This window comes from Tupaia chinensis, unplaced genomic scaffold (genome assembly GCF_000334495.1).
Source record: "Tupaia chinensis unplaced genomic scaffold, TupChi_1.0 Scaffold000416_1, whole genome shotgun sequence".
NCBI classification, from domain to species: domain Eukaryota; kingdom Metazoa; phylum Chordata; class Mammalia; order Scandentia; family Tupaiidae; genus Tupaia; species Tupaia belangeri.
Window position 1 is genome coordinate 3,767,777 of NW_006159921.1, and position 17,137 is coordinate 3,784,913.

The following is a 17,137-nucleotide window of genomic DNA, read 5'->3' on the forward strand; positions in this document are numbered from 1 at the left end:
AGCACACATGCGCGTTGCGAAAAAAAAAAAAAAAAAAAAAAAAAATTTCTGGTGAGGTTTTTGTTATAGGGTGCATGTACTCACCAGAAAAACAGAGAGAGATAGAGACACAGAAAGTGAGAAATCACCCCTTAGGGGGATGGCCACACCACAATCCCTTCTCCTCCATTCTCCTCTTGGGATCTTGGGCATGCACACACACGCACCTGGCATGAGTTTAAGCCACTGGGTCCGGGACTCGAACTGCGGTTGACTACATGGGAGTCCAGCGACATAGCCAGTAATCACACGTCTTGGTATTTACCCAAAAGATAGGAAAACACTTAATCAGAAAGACATCTGCACATCCATGTTTATTGCAGCATTATTGACAACTGCTAAAACATGGAACCAACCTAAATACTCAAAAACTGATGACTTGGGAAAAACTATGGCACATATATACTATGCAATATTATACAGCTATAGTAAACAATGATATCCTATTGTTCAACTCAAAATAATTGAATATAGAAGACTTAATATTGAGGAAAGTGAGCCAGAATTTAAAAGATACACATTGTATATCCCCACTTAATTTGTACTGAGTCCTATAGTAGCGGCTGAGAGACTTGAAAATGTGATAGTGGAGAGGATGGGTTTAAATGTTAGAGACTATAAGAGGGGAGTGTCATTGTATATCCCCACTTAATTTGTACTGAGTCCTATAGTAGCGGCTGAGAGACTTGAAAATGTGATAGTGGAGAGGATGGGTTTAAATGTTAGAGACTATAAGAGGGGAGAGTGAATGGTAGAGAGTGGGTGGTGGAGGGTAGGTATGAGGTACAACCTGAGAAAATATTTGACAGACAGAAAACTATAAAGTTCACTGTTGAATTAAATAAATAAATAAATAAATAAATAAATAAATAACTGACTGACTGACTGACTGACTGAACCAAAATGTAATCATCTAGGCTAAATACCACAATAATCAAATTGAAACTTTAAGGAAGCAGATGGATCCCAAAACAGACCATTTTTTTCCCTGAAAATAAGACATTCCAGTCTATCTCAGTCAGTGTAACAAGGAAATTCTCTTTGCCTTAATCCTTACAGGAAAAATAAAAAGTTTGTGGAAAATAAAATTAAAGTGTGAGTTTATTTTGGTACAAAAAAAGATTAAAATTCATGCATAGTTTTTCATAGTATGCATTTTCCATGGATTTTTTGAAGACTACTCATAAATGTTTGAGGATTCATTTGATTACTGTACCCTGATAGAGCCTGACTGATGTACTACTGAGAAACACTGTGGCTTCCCTATTGTATTTCTGTACTTGGTTCAAGGCTTTGGAGCCAAAAATTTGTTTTCCAACCTCTAAATTTAATAGTTCTCGAGCCTATAAATGCTTGGGCCATAGGAGATTTATTTTATTTGAGCACTGACACATAATAGACACAGTTTCACAGTTTATTGTTATTTTTTAAGTTGAATAATTGGACAAAAATAGAAATTCTCAGTTATACTATACTGTTATGATGAACACAATTGACTGTTTTTTTTTTTTTTTTAAGTTTTTGCCATAAGTTACATGTGTGTGCCAGAGGGAGAGAAAGTGAGAAATCACCCCCCAGGGGATGGTAAAACCACAACACCACAAGCTCTTCTCCTTCTTCTCCTCTTTGATTTTCAGCACTCATGCACATGTGCCCAGTGTGATTTTCAAACTACCATGTCCAGAACTTGAACCATAGTCGGCTGTGTGGGAGTCTAGTGCCTTAACATCCATGCCACCTATTAGCCCCCACAAATGATTTCTTTATATTCATTATGTATGTTAAATTTCTAACAATGTGAAAATAAAGCTTACTTGCCACCTTTCTTGTGCTGTCATCCCCAAACTGATCATGCAGACTAGCTGTGGCGAATTTGTTAGCCAAAATGCAAAACTTAATGTGAATTTGGTATCTCTTTAGATTTTAGTAGGACAAGGAGTGTTTTATTGTTTGTGGAATATGCTGTGTATGTAGTGATACACCAGGCTCATTTTAGTGGAGTCAGTGATTACACTTTAATTCTAGGATATGTTAGTGAAGTGATAAGAATATAGAGTGGTCCCATTTTTTATTTGATAAAACAGTTTTAAAAAAAGGGGGGGGGACCAGCAGTTAGTGTAATGGCTATGTCGCTGGACTCCCATGTAGTCGACCGCAGTTCGCATCCCTGACCTGGTGGCTTAAAACTCACGCCGGGCGTGTGTGCGTATGTGCCCAAGATCCTGAGAGGAGAATGGAGGAGAAGGGATTGTGGTGTGGCCATCCCCCCTGGGGGTTGATTTCTTGCTTTCTATCTCTCTGTCTCTCTCTGTCTGTCTGGCGAGCGCACATGCCCTATAGCAAAAACCTCTCCAAAAAAAAAAAAAAAAAGGTAGAGTTTGTAAAGGACCTGCATTGCTCAAGGTGAATTTAACCCATTATATAATTTAATCATCATAACAACACTGTAAAACAATATTATTACCTGACTTTTTTCTGATGAAGAAGCTATAGATCAGAGATATTAAATGCTTTTCTCAAGGAGAAACAGCTACTAAGTGCAAGAACAGAACTTTGAAATCATTATTTCTTTTTTCTAATTGTGAAGTGTGGTTTATGTCCCCAATAAACTACATAGTGTCTTCAATACAGTTGAATTTTTTTTTTGGTCTTTTTTTATTTCAAGTTCTTTTATACACTCTATTACATTATTTAGCTTGCAAAGCGAATATTCATTCCAACATGTATGCCTTTCTCCCCAATCCAGTTGATAATACTACAAAGTTATCCTCATCAGATAATATTCCATTATTTTGTCCCATTAATGGTATGCCTCTCTATTTTTCTCCTTAATGTCTTTCCTCAGACTCTATTCCTTCACCCAGCCTCTTGCCACCCTATATCTAGTATTCACAACTATTTACTGTGTTTCTATATCCTTTAGTCATTTAGTTTCGGTCATAGAGTGTGGACACTCAGTATATATTAAGTGGAGACATACAATGTCTCTCCTTCATAGTTTGACTTCTTCACTCAGCAGTAAATCTTCCATATTCATCCACTTTCTGTCAAAAGCCAGGGTCTTGTTTTTTATGACTGAGTAGTATTCCATTATGTACTACAGTTTTTCAATCCATTCATCTGTTTGTGGGCATTTGGGTTTATTCCATGTCTTAGCAATTGTGAACAGTGCCTCAATAAACATTGATGTGCAAGCACTTTTCTGATTCAGTATTCTGTCCTTTGGGTAGATACCAAGGAGTGGGATTGCTGGATCATATGGTAGTTCTATTTGTAGATATTTTTTTGGAGGGGGGGAGGTTTTTGCTACAGGGTGCATGTCATTGTCAGAAAGAGAGAGAGAGAGACAGAGAGACAGAAAGTGAGCAATCACCGCCCCAAGGAGGATGGCCACGCAACAATCCCTTCTTCTCCATTCTCCTCTCGGGATCTTGGGCACACACGCACACGCGCCAGGCGTGAGTTTAAGCCACCGGGTCTGGGACATGAACCACAGTGGGCTATGTGGGAGTCCAGTGACATAGCCATTATGCTAATTGCTGGTCCCAGTTCTATTTGTGGATTTTTGAGGCGGTTATTTATTACTGATTCAATCTCCTGACTTGTTATGGGCTTATTCAGACTTGCTGCATAATCCTGGCTCAATCTTGGTAGATTATATGTATCCAGGAATTTGTCCATCTCATCCAGGTTTTCTTGTTTCTTGACATATAGTTGTTCATAGTATCCTCTAATGATGTTTTGTATTTCTACTATGTCTGTTGTTATATTGCCGGCTTCATTGCAGATTTGATTTGCCTGGTTCCTTTCTCGCTTCTTAATAAGTCTCGCTAGAGGTGTATTGATTTTGCTTATCTTTTCAAAGAACCAGTTTTTACTTTCACTTATTTTCTGTATAGTTCATTTGTTTTCTATTTCATTTATTTCTGCTCGTATCTTTATTATTTCCTTTCTCCTAGAGGTATTTTTTTTTATTTTTTTGCTGTTGCTTTTCCAGTTCTCAGAGGCACGATATTAGGTGATCGATTTGCCTTCTTTCCATCTTTTTCGTATGTGCACTAATTTCTATGAACTTCCCATCTTATGACTGCTTTAGCAGTATCCCAAAGATTATGGAAACTTGTGTCCTCATTGTCATTGGCTTCCATGAATCTTTTGATCTCAGTCTTTATTTCTTCAGTAGTTGCGAAGTCATTCAGGAGTAGGTTATTTAGTTTCCATGTATTTGTGTATTTTTGAGGGTTTCTCTTGAAATTAAAATCAAGTCTAATTCCATCATGGTCAGAGAAGATGCTGGATATAGTTTCTATGCCTTTGAATCTGTAGTGGCTTGCCTTGTGTCCTATCATGTGGTTAATCTTTGAAAAATTTCCATGTGGGTGTGAGAAAAAAAGTATAACTTGTGGTTTTTGGATGGAATGTTTTATAGATGTCTACTAAGTCCATTTTATTTATGGTGTAATTTAGATCCTTTATCTCTTTACCTATATTTTGTCTAGATGATCTGTCTAGGGGGGTAGTGGGATTTTGAGGTCTCCAACAATTAGTGTGTTGCAGTCTATCTCCCCTTTGAGATCTAACAGTCTTTCCTTCACGTATTTGGGTGCTCCTGTGTTAGGTACATAGGTATTTATAAGCGATATATCTTCTTGATTGATTGACCCTTTTTACTACAATATAGTGCCCCTTCTTTGTCTCTTTGAACAGTTTTTGTTTTAAAGCCTATTTTGTCAGAAATTAGAATTGAGACTCCAGTTCTTTTTTTGGTTCCCATTTGCATGAAAAAACCTTTTTCCAACCCTTCACTTTTAGTCTACATGTCTTTATCCATAAGGTGGGTTTCCTGTAGGCAACAGATAGAGGGTATCTGTTTTATTTTATTTTATTATTTTTTTTAACCCATTCAGCCAATCTGTGTCTCTTGATCAGAGAATTAATCCATTAAAATTCAATGTTCTGGACTTGTCCTGATGTTTAAGTTGGCCATTGTTTTGGTTGCCTTTAATTCCTTTATTTCTGGCTGTTCATTCTTTAGTTTTCCTTGAACAATACTCTCTTCAGGGTTTATTGAAGAGCTGGTCTGGTATTGGCAAATTCTTTCAGGTTTTGTTTGTCTGAAAAGATTTTAATCTTTTTTTTCCCATATGAAGGACAATCTTGCAGGATATAATAATCTTGGTTGAAACTGTTTCTCTTAAAACTTTCAGTACGTCTTTCCATTCTTTCCTTGCTTGCATTGTTTCGTTGAGAGGTCCGGTGTTTAGCCTGATGAGGATGACCTTTGTAAGCCATTTGTCATTTCTCTCTTGCCAGTTTTAGTATCTTGTCTTTATCTGTGGTCTTAGACAGCCTGGCTAAGATGTGTCTTGGGGAAGATCTTCTTGGACTGATTCTATCTGGAGTCCTTTGTATTTCTTGGGTCTGGATGTTTGAGTGCCTCTCTAGACTTGGGAAATTTTCTTCCAGGATTTCATGGAATAGATTTTTCATGCCCTTATTAGTTTTTTCACCTTCTGGGATGCCAATTATTCAGATACTTGGGCATCTAAAGGAATCTAGTATCTTGTATATTATCCTCTTTTTTATTTTTGTTATTTTCTTATCTTTTTCATGGTTTTTTTTTTTTTTGATTCAATCTTTAGCATGGTCTAATCGACTTTTAATTCTTTCAAGAGAATTTTTGATTTCTTGTATTGCAGGCTTCATCTTTAATAGTTCCATCTTACTCTTTCTCAGTGTGTCCATTTCATTTTTCATGGAAGGACTTCCTAATCTCCTGTAGTTCATTGTCTCTTTTCTGTTCCAACTCATAGAATGTTGTCACCATGAATGTTCTAAATTCTTTCTCTGACATTTTGGTAACTGTTTTTTTTTTTTTTTTCCCTGAAAAATGGAGGGGAGTTACTGTTTTTTTTCTTTTTTTTTATGGAGACATATTTCCTGGTTTCTTCAGACCTGAGGCTCTTCTACTTCTAGTCGTCATTGGGAGATATATTCACTTTTTTTTTCTTTTTTGGAGAGGTTTTCGCTATAGGGTGCGTGCACTCGCCAGACAGACAGAGAGACAGAGAGACAGAAAGCGAGAAATCACCCCCCTGGGGGGATGGTCACGCCGCAATCCCTTCTCCTCCATTCTCCTCTCAGGATCTTGGGCACGCACGCACACGCGCCCTGCATGAGTTTTAAGCCACCAGAGCTGGGACGCGAACCGTGGTCGACTACGTGGGAGTCCAGCGACATAGCCATTACGCTAACTGCTGGTTCCCGAGATGTATTCACTTTTGAATACTGCTTAAGAGAACGTTTCTTCGACTAGGAGCAAGTGTGTTTCCCTTTTGCTGTGGACTGATGTGTGCTGAAGTCTCTCGTCTGTTGTTTTTAGCAATGTGGTCTCAAGAGGTGTACTTTATTCAGGTGTCTGAAGAGCAGTATCTCCTTTTTCACAAGTGGTTCAGTAAAAGGGAGAATCCCAGGGAACCTTACAATACTAGGGAATTTCAGAACTGTGATTCTGGACCTGTCTAGTCCCTCTGCCAGGGTGGAGGATGAGGAAGAGAGGATAACATAAGAGGGAAGAAAAGAGTACAAAGGAGAATAAAGAAAAAGTTGCGCGCTGCTTGTCTTTGCTGGCCAAGGGCCTGGAGATGAAACTGGAGCTCTGCTGCAGAGCGGAGGCCAGTCTTTCTAGGGGGAAGGGTCCTGGGCTTGGGAGAGTTGGAGATGGGGCGGGGGGCAGTGTTGCCCCTGCCTAGACGTCCTTTGCTGGCCAGGGGCCTGGAGATGGAACTGGAGCTCTGCCCAGTTGAATATTTTAAATAGCAATTTTTCAGTTCTCTGTAAGCAATACTTACTTTATCCTTCATTTATCCTTTTAAATTTAGAGCTATGTTAAACCATCTTAGATTCATTTCTTTTTTTTTGTGTGTGAGGTATTTTTTTTATCTTGGCATATTATAAGTTAGAATTTCCAAAATTTTGTGCCTTGGAGTCCTAAACTGTGAAAAATGTTTTGCATGGCTAAAGAAGTCTGGAAAATGCTTGTCTATACAAATTCAGTATGTCTCTTTATTGGAGTCTTTAATGTTCTAATATCTATTTTACATGTCTAAGAGAGGGAATAGACTGCATCTTTTTCTCAAATTTATTTGACAAGAGAACTGTTTTTTCTAGCTGAGCATCTAAATGGCCACTGTTCTTTGGAACGCACTCTGGGTAGTGTTTCAAGTTTCTAGAGTACATTTCAATATACAAAAGTTTCCTTTTTTTTTTTGAGAATTTCTACTTTATGTTTACTTCAGGATTTGTTGATAATTGTGTGTATATTTAATGTGAAGGAAAATGTGTACGTGATGAAGTTGGATAGAAACTATAGAGATATTTGGGCTATCTAGATAATAATTTCTTGATTATTAGATAGTAATCCAATAATAATGGAGAGATCATTTGAATCCTCAGATAATATACAGAAAGAAAAAAGTCATCCTCATGAGTAATTATAGCTTTCCCTATTTGATAAAGGCCAAACACAAAGTGGTTTATGAAATGCAAAGGGCCATCTCCTTAATTGCTTTATTACCTTTGCTGCCATACAGGTACCAAATGGGCAAAGGGTGCAGTGGAGAGGTAGAAGAGGAAAAAGGAACGTAGATAACAATGGACCTGGTTAACTGAGCCCTGGATATCTGAGAATTGAGCATAATTTGGTTATTGGGGAATGCTAAAAATCCTGGTCTGGGTAAAGTCTTCCTAAAGAGCTGAGGATAAAAGAATCCCACTGGGTTTCTTTCTCAAGCTACATCTTGATAGATCTCCTTATGAATCACTTGCTAGAAAAACATTATTATTTTCTTGCAAACACTTGTCCTCATTTCTATCTAGAGTCACCTCTGTGGTCATAGTTACATAGTAATTTTGAACAACTCTTTTGCTCAGTGTGATTTCTAGCCCAAACTCATCTGGCAGCTCTTAAGTTTCAACTGTGGATTTTTTTATTTTTTAAAACTGTGGATTTCTTACTTAGCTGGCCCAGCAGTACCTTGAGTCTAGAGAGCACAATGTAGTTAGAGATCTGGTGGGAGCATGGAAAATGAAAACTTTATGGAGGCATTAATTCTCCAAATAAAACTAAGTGCCTCTTCCACGAATCATTACACAGATCCGAAACCTGACCCTATCCCATTTGAATAGTCTGAGAAACTTTTAAAAGCTTCTCACAAGTTCTCTGAGTTGGTGAAGCTCTAGAGAAGGTATGTTCTATGTTCCCCTTAGCAGTAATAAAGGAAAGATTAAAATTCACAGTGAGATTAAACTTCAATGCCCAGTCCTACTGCAAAGCAGGAGACAAAGATGAGGTGTGGCAGGAAGGCCAGACTTGGAACCAGAAAACCCAGGTTGGAGTCCTGATTTTATCTTTTCCTGGCATTGTGACCTTGGGCAAGTCACTAAGCTTCAGTGGTAACTGCCAAAATGAGATATTGGATGTGAAATTGCATTGTAAACCGTATTATAAATATGTATGAAGGTTTATTATTGTTGTAATTGGTTGTGTTCCCTCAGGGATGCTCAGGGAATTTTCTTTGGAGGTAAAAAGTTTGAGGGTAAATATCCCTAAGAACCAGGACTGCTGGTTCAAAAAGAAGGGAACTAATGGCAGTTGCTGTTTACATTATGCTTGTTTTCAAACTGTTCACATGGAAAGAGGGAGAGAGAGAAGGGATGGAAGAGAAGGAAAGGGACGTCTCTTTTGAAGGGTTAAAGCGAGATAGTGCTGCAAAGTGATTCCAGATGTACAAATATTAATATCTCTCTCTCCCTGATGAATGAAAAGGTATGACCCAGTTAGGAAACTGCTAAAATTACTGGCGCCACTGAGACCTTAGTCGATGGCCCAGCACAGATTTTTATCCTTACCCCGGCAACTGTAATGCTGATGAAGGGCTCGGACCTGCTGCAGCAGACCTTCCAAAACTTCATTCTGTCCCTTGTGTCTGGGCTCTCTGTTGTCATAGTCTTTCCAGTCTATTGAACAAAAGAAACAAACAAAGTGAAATTTTAAAGTAGGGGAGGAGTCTCCCCTGCCCTGCCTCAGGAGCTGGAGTTTTGCTCATACTACCCACAGTCTCCGTTGATGAGCACCTAGCACATGTACAGCTAGCAGGCAATGCCAAGCATTTGGAAGTGGCCATTGTTCAGAGCCTTGCAAAGCAGTAATTGTGGTTGGTTCCTTATGTTGGGCAGTTTTAGGTCAAGAGAAAATGGTAACTGAAAGCCAAAAGGAAAGAGGAAATGTGGAAGTCTAATCTCCTTTCTTTCAGTAATCCTCCCTTGTTTACCTCCCATGTCCTAATCAGTTCCCTTGCTACCTCTCTACTTAGCACCCCAAGTCTCAACTGGATTTTCACAGTAGGAAAGAAAAGGGTGGGACTGTGCAGACTAGATGAAATCCACAGTCCCAATGCTTTTATTGTAGGTTTCACACTTTTGGCCAAATTGACATTTCTTTCCAAGGAAAGAGCCCATGTCAGATGCCAAGAAATGGAAATCTACATTTTGCTCTAATGAATGTCTGCTTTGGTTAGCTGGCACAGCAAGCCCTACACATACTCTGAGCCACCAACCACCCTGTCTGCTCAGTCTCTAAATATACAGTATTAGCTTACATGGCAAATTTAAATTGCAATACCCACTGAGATTTTTCTGCCCCTTCTATTTTCATTCCATTTGGCTATAATGATATCAAAAGTAATAACCCGTATGGGACTGATGTCAAGATTGTAATTCTGCTGTCTGCAACTTCTGATTTTTTTCTTTTTCTGCAGGTCAGTCATTCCACAGTCCATCCTGTACTGCCTCTATTTTCCTACCCCCAGTTCTTTTTTTTTGCTTCTCAAAAGAAAAAACTTAAAGCGCTGGTTAGTTCAAATACTTTGTCTAAAAATGATAGAGTTCATCAGTGTATTTGGACTTAAATTTGAGTTGAACAAATTTTAAATTTCTTACTCCATACATTTATTTTAATACATGGGGTCTTTTTTTTTTTTTCCTTTTTGGAGACTTTTTTTTTTTTTTTTTTTTTTTTTTTTTTTTTTTTTTCTTGCGGGGGTGTGCGTTTCCCACAACACCATATTTCATTAAGAGCAAATAGACAACATAGGAAGTACAAAAGGGGAATGGAAATTGGAAAGGAGAATAGAAAAGCATCAATCAGAAATATAGAAAAGCATTTGAGATAAAGTAATAGAGAATCAAGCAATTACTGTTCAAAACAACTGTGAAAGTAGTCACAAAAAAATAAAATAATAAAATTGAGAAGCAGGAACAACTATCATTCATTTTTTTTAATCCCTGAAATGAAAGAAGGCAAATCTACTTATTGAAAGGCCAACCAATACACCTGAAAGAAAAGTGACCCTCCAACCAATAACACCAAGAAATATTCTAATATAGCTATTGCAATTTAATAATAAAATGGAGAGTGATATTTGGATGTGTAGAATAAAAGACAAACCATTTATCAGGGATAAAAAATAAGCCTGAGTGCATATTTTATAAAAAAGTACTAATGGATTTAAGATACCCAATGACAGAAAATGCAAGCAAGGATTTTACCTCCAGTGTAAAAGTAAAGCTTAAGATTAAAAGTCACAGGTTTTGTTTTTTTTTTTTTTTTTTTTTTTTTTTTTTTTTTTTGCTCTAGGGCGCGTGCGCTTGCCAGACAGACAGAGAGAGACATAGAGACAGAAAGCGAGAAATCACCCCCCAGGGGGGATGGTCATGCCGCAATCCCTTCTCCTCCATTCTCCTCTTGGGATCTTGGGCACACACGCACACGCGCCCGGCGTGAGTTCTAAGCCACCGGGTCCGGGACGCGAACCGCGGTCGACTACGTGGGAGTCCAGTGACATAGCCATTACACTAACTGCTGGTTCCCACATGGGGTCTTCTTCATTCAGAAACTTAAATAGACATTATTACAGTTAAAGTTAGGTTAAAGTTTTCCATACAGTTGTACCCAAGGTCCAGGAGTATAAAACAATTAGGTGGTTCTGGTCAGATAAATCTGGGTGTGAATCCCAGCTCTTCTAAGTCCTGAGTATAGTATCAGTTTTACTGGACTTTTTGTAAGGATTGGATGAGAGGTACATAAAATATCTAGCATGGCATCTATTACATAATAGGCATTATGTAAATTATAATTTAAAATGAAAGGAGTTTATAATGAAAATGCCATCTCATACCCCATCAGATAATTACCTATGAAGAAGGAGTCCTCAGACATTTTCTAATCCTTCTCCCTTCCCATTTCCCCCTAGTATCCTTTTCTATTTTACCTTCCATAGGAACGGGACCTAGAGAGAACCATTATAGTTCTATACCACTCAGTTTGTTGATACATAGCCAGGGCTATAAAGTAGTCTCATGACTCTCCATAGAATACTCATATTATTATAAAATAGACATTCCCGCCATCCCTTTGGGGATAGTAGAATTAGAAACTTGGTTAGAGTTTGTTTGGTATGGCTTAGTCGTGGTCAACTCTGGAGACAGGGAATTGGCGAAGGTGCTTTTTGTAGACTCGTTCCTTGTGGATGAGAACATGACTTAATTTCTTTTTGCCTCAATTTTCTTCTCTGTAAAGTGAGTCTTTAAATCTCCTTTTAGGTGACTTGAAGTTTAAAAGAAATAATGTTAAGCAAATACCATTCTGGGCACATAGGAGACACTCATTAACTGTAGTGGGGCATTGTGAATAGAACCATGATGGTATTCAGGTAGAATGGGATAAGGAAGGGTTTTTACTGGAAAGTTTCAAAATGTCTGAGGAAATAAACTCCCATGGTCCTTAGCTTTTTTGTAGTGCCCCTGGCAACTGGGACCCATGAGAATAATCGTTGCCTTTGTAGAGGCCATAATGAGCGTGTTCCCTGGATTGGCTAAGTGCATATAAAGTGCTCATGATAAGATGAGTGAGGTTGTGTGCTTGAGTAAGACTCCTGGGTGGCTGAATTACTAGAGCCCTGAACATGCTAATACATTCTAATGAGTGTTAATGCTGCCATCAATGCAGGGGAGATGAAATGGGTCTGGTTCTTTCAGCTGAGCCCTATTACATCAGAGGCAAGCTTGATCTGATGATTTTATGATACATTAGAAAATTGCTAATGCTAAATTGCAGCCCAAGTGAGCACTGGACATGATGCCAAGGTTTTTGGAAAGAATGAGTTTTTCTCATAGATGTTTGGAAGGTTTTGATGACTACATAAAATAGGAGACTTCGGGGATGAGGGGGAAAATTGAAAATATATTAAGAAATCAGAAATCTGACAGGAATAAACTTAACATGGTAGGAAAAGAGCAGCGTGTGCCACATAATACAGTCCACTGTTCTGGTAATGAGACACTTCAATTACAACACAATGCAGAGCATACATTCACTGGTGATATCAGGGCTTTCCGGATCCTAACTCAGACAAGCCTGTCTGGGTCCTTTTCTCTTATTATGCACCCTACCATATAGCATAAGTCTATAAAAACACATTAAGGCCTTTTGTAAAAATATTTTTAAAAAGTTTTATAGCTTACTGGAACATATTACTAAATTTCCAATTACTCTGTCATGTTAGAATACATTGTCCTCTGGTAAATATCTGAATACTGATATATGTTATATCACAATGTCATACTCTGTTTATGGAATAGGAGTATTTTTATATTGTTCTTTCTGGGCGATATGACATATTTGCAGTACCTGTAACTACATATTAGGATTTCAGTACCTTTTAAATGTGCCAGTTACTCTTACTAACCAAACATACTGTTTTAGAGAGAGTAGTTATTTGATATGTTAATTATCAGGTAATAAGTGACTCCTCCCAGTCTTGAACAACCACTCTTGCCATTCTGGAGACCAGTCTTCATATGGGCTATTAGGCAGAGTGTCTGAATAGAAGTTTTAGTTTATAGAACTGAACATCTGACCTTTATAAGTAAATATGTCTATATGCAGATCATAATTTGAATGGGGTATGCATTTGGAGTGGGTTCCTCACTGCTTCACTTTCTGGTCAGCTGAGATTGGTATTTTTGTCCTATATGCCTTACCATCTCCAATAATATATACTTTTCTCCACCCCACCTTCCCACCCCCAGAAAAGGGTTGTTTCCCTTAGTATCTTAATCTTGCAATTCCAAGTTTATATTTCTGATAAATATTCAATAAGAAAGATGTCCAAATGGGACTTGAATAATTAAGCCATCAAAAGTAGGGTAAGTCATGGGCCTAGAGATCTCTGGCATTGGAAGTCAAGGCCTAGTATGTAGCTGTCTGAATTCATGGTTGGGTGGCTCTTAGTTTGCTAGTCTGCCTGATAACAGAGCATTAGTTATCACAACATAGGCGACATGGCAGGGCTTTCACCAATTCAGGCTCGAATCCTGACTCAGCCACAGACCAGCATTATGACTTTGGAAAAGGCAACATCATCTCTGAATTCCAATTCAGATGCTAGGCTCCACATGCATGTGCTTCTATGTGAATATTCCCCTCACCAGAAAAATGGGTCTAATATTAAAACCACTTCAAAAAATGTGTTATAAAGATTAAATGAGTTAATTCACATAAGACTTAAATGAATGCCCTACATAGGAGTCTTATAGGATTAACTCTGACGTTGACAGTGATACAGATGGTAATGACAATGATGCTTATCTACAAGGCAGAAATAACAATAAAAGATAGCTGTGAGGATTAAGAGAGAAACTGAATGTGAAAAACCATAATATACCACCTGATTCATGGTTAGTCTTGGGTAAAGAGTTGTTATAAAACTTGAAAAAGTATGTCTATCTCCTTGATTTCATTATTGCAAACTATATGCATGCTTTAATTTAAAAAAATACTGTGGGCTAGCAGGTGATGTGGTGGTAATATGATCCCATATAGCTGACTGCACAGTTTGAGCCCCAGACTCCGTGGCTTGAAAAACACGCTGGGTGCATGTGTGTACATGCCCAAAATCCCAGGGGGAGAATAGAAAAGAAGGGATTGCGTCATGGCCATCCCCTCTGGGGGGAGATTTCTCACTTCCTCTCTCTCTCTCTCTGTCTCTCTCTCTCCTCTATCTCTCTCTTGTGAGTGCACATGCCCTATGGGAAAAATCTGTAAAAAACAAAACAAAACAAATTACATTGTACCCTACAAAGATGTAAAATTATTATTCAGAAACCAGGAATTATAATTTAAAAAAAAAAAAAACCAAAAAACAAGAGCGCATCATTTCATAACCCAAATGCCCATGGTTTGATTTTGATAGCAATCATGATACAGACACACCCTACCTAATTATAGGCAAGCCTGAAATTTAAATATGTGAAAAGGAACACATTTTGCTTTTATTTTAATGTAAAACTTTGCAAGAATTTCTTCCACACACAAAATTTTTTTTTCTAAATACCATTTTTAGTGTTGTATTTTGTTCTATACTAAGGATATAAATGGCTCACTAAACACTAAATTAATATTGGATACTTTTATTCCCATCACACATGGTTATATTTTGCTATTATCAATAGATGGTTGTAGCACATGTCTTTTACATAATTGTTTGTCTGCATCTCTGTTTCCTTAGGTTAGTTTATTAGATGTACAATTTGGGAATAAAAGGAAAAATTTTAAAGGCAGTTGCTATAATATATCAAGTTGTGTTTTATAAAGAATGTAGAAGTTTGCACTCTCACAAAAGCATATGAGTCCAATTTTAGCCATCATATTTGTGATTTTTTTTTAAATGAAAATACAATTCAGAGCACTGGGCTTATTAGAAAAATCTATCATATGGTATGTCTGGAGATGTACTGCGTAATTATACTTACTGGTTAATAGAGAGTTACCAAACATACCAGTTATATTATATTCTTCAGATAATTAGAAGAGGTCTTTTTTGGGGGGGATTTATTATTCACTACGAAAGTTATAGATTATATTCATGGCAGAGTACCTGTTAGAAAGTTTTTCAGGTAAGTAAGATTTGCTAGATTTCATCCTCTCATCAGATTATTGTGCCTCTGTCCACTGGCAGTGAAGAAGAAGTGTAAATGGACTATATGTACTCTGGACCAGCTGCCCCTACTGTGCTACCTCACTATATCCTACAACAGCCCTGTGAGAAAGCATAGTTAGACCCATTCTACAGATGTTCAATTGAGGCAGAGAGGGCTTATATAACCTGAAAGCCATGCATTGATAAAAGGTTTAGTAGATATCTAGTTTGGTCTTTCTGATTCAAAATTCCACATTCCCTCTCCTGGGTCTAATACATTGACTGTGTTTCAGGAACATGTGGAAGAATCATTTCTCAGGTGGCTTAGATGCTGCCTTGGTCACAATCAGTGGGGAAAGGGAACAGCAATGGCACTCTGAGGATGGAGCTGCAGCTGGAGCCTGTTGTCCTACTGGGGAGAGAATACAGCCACCACCTACTAGAAGGAGAGGCACATGCTGGTGTCGTGGTCTGAGCAGGTCCCCATCCTTTCATGTTATAAGCCGAGACTTGAACAAAATACTGTTGGCCCTGCAAAGTATCAAAACAGAATGATGCATCAGGCATTTTCTTTAATCACTTTTACACCAGAAGCAGATCTTTGTGTTTATTAACACATTCATTCCTTTGGAACGCCACTGCCCATATTTTAGCTTTCTGGCTTTTTTTTTTTTTTTTGTTTGTAATTATTGCAGCCATATTTGAAGTTTTTTTAGTTTCTATGTACTTCCTTTTCCATAATTGGAATAGCTTAATTCATTTTCCTGATCTGCTCCTCAAACTATGCACTAATTTTTGAAAGTCACACAGTTCTACAAACTTCAGCCACCATTTGTTAGAAAGATTTACCTTACTTCTCTCTCTTTGTTTTACCTACCACAGAAGCATCAACTCTTTTAGCTGATATATTTGTTTTAGAAAATCAGCAAATTATAATAAATAACTTTCCAGATTAGTGCTTTAAAAACCTGCTTCATTCTTTTAGTTGCTGCATAGTACTTTACTGTGAGCAAGTACCATAATTTATTTAACTAATTCTTCATTGATAGACACTTAGATTGTTTCCACATTCTGCACCAGAATAAATAATGCTGTGATAAATATTCTTACTTAGCTGTTCAAACATTTAAAAATTAACTCTTTGATGTGACTTAAATTTAAAAACCATTATTAAAAGAATGGCTTGTATTCCTTAATACTTATGTTCCTTTTATGACATTGAGAATTAGGATGTTGATACACCCACCGTTAACAGTTGTATTGCTGGACTCCCATGTAATTGACCATGGTTCAAGTCCCAGACATTGTGGCTTAAAATCCACACTAGACACATGTGCGTTCATGCCCAAAATCCTGAGAGGAGAGTGAAAGAGAAGGGATTGTGGTGTGGTCATCTCCCTTAGAGGGTGATTTCTTGCTTTCTGTCTCTGTCTCTCTGGTGAGTGCATGTGCCCTATAGCAAAAATCTTTCTCGAAGAAAAAAAAAAGAAAAAAAAAGAATTCGGGTGTTATTTTTCTAAAATGCTTTGTATGGTTTTACATTTTGTTTTGAGTTTTTTTTTAACTTTTATTTTAGTGAATCTAAACAGCCATTTGAAAATCTAGCATTTGATGAAACTGTAAAAATTATAAAATGGCATTTGAAATGAAAAAAAAAATCTAATAATTTTAATCCTTGTAAAGCCTTTGCTAGGGAAGTAATACTATTGACCTTACCATGTTGTGGAGTTAACTTTTTCTTAACAATGAAAATGAGTTTTTATGTACCCTAAAGTTATAGAGATTGTATAAAAGTATAAATCTATCTTCAGGCTTTTATATGATTAGGATAGTGTCTGCACTGCTCTCATTGACTGGCCAAGTGGAAAAACTTAATCCATACATAAATTAGTTCAGATATAAGAGAAACTCTCTACGAAGAGTTCTCCATTTTTATCACCATATCACTTTTTCTTTTAAGCAATGTAAATTCCCTAGGGTCCCTTCTGGCCCTCTTCCATCATGTGAGCCATAGGATTGGAATCAGTATTCTGCTGATAACCATCTCTGGGGGCCACCCA

The 17,137-nt window shown here is 37.5% G+C and overlaps 1 protein-coding gene across 2 annotated transcripts in view; it reads right to left on the bottom strand.

Annotated features, from left to right (window-relative positions):
- Positions 1 to 17,137, bottom strand: part of ANKFN1 (ankyrin repeat and fibronectin type III domain containing 1) — a 368,177-nt gene that overhangs the window by 87,916 nt on the left and 263,124 nt on the right. For both annotated transcript variants that reach the window (XM_006154669.2, XM_027774263.1), the window contains 2 exons: positions 15,518 to 15,608; positions 8,950 to 9,057 (listed from right to left, as the gene is read on the bottom strand). In XM_006154669.2, the coding sequence (XP_006154731.1) occupies positions 8,950 to 9,057; positions 15,518 to 15,608 (199 nt within the window). The remainder of the gene's footprint in view (positions 1 to 8,949; positions 9,058 to 15,517; positions 15,609 to 17,137) is intronic.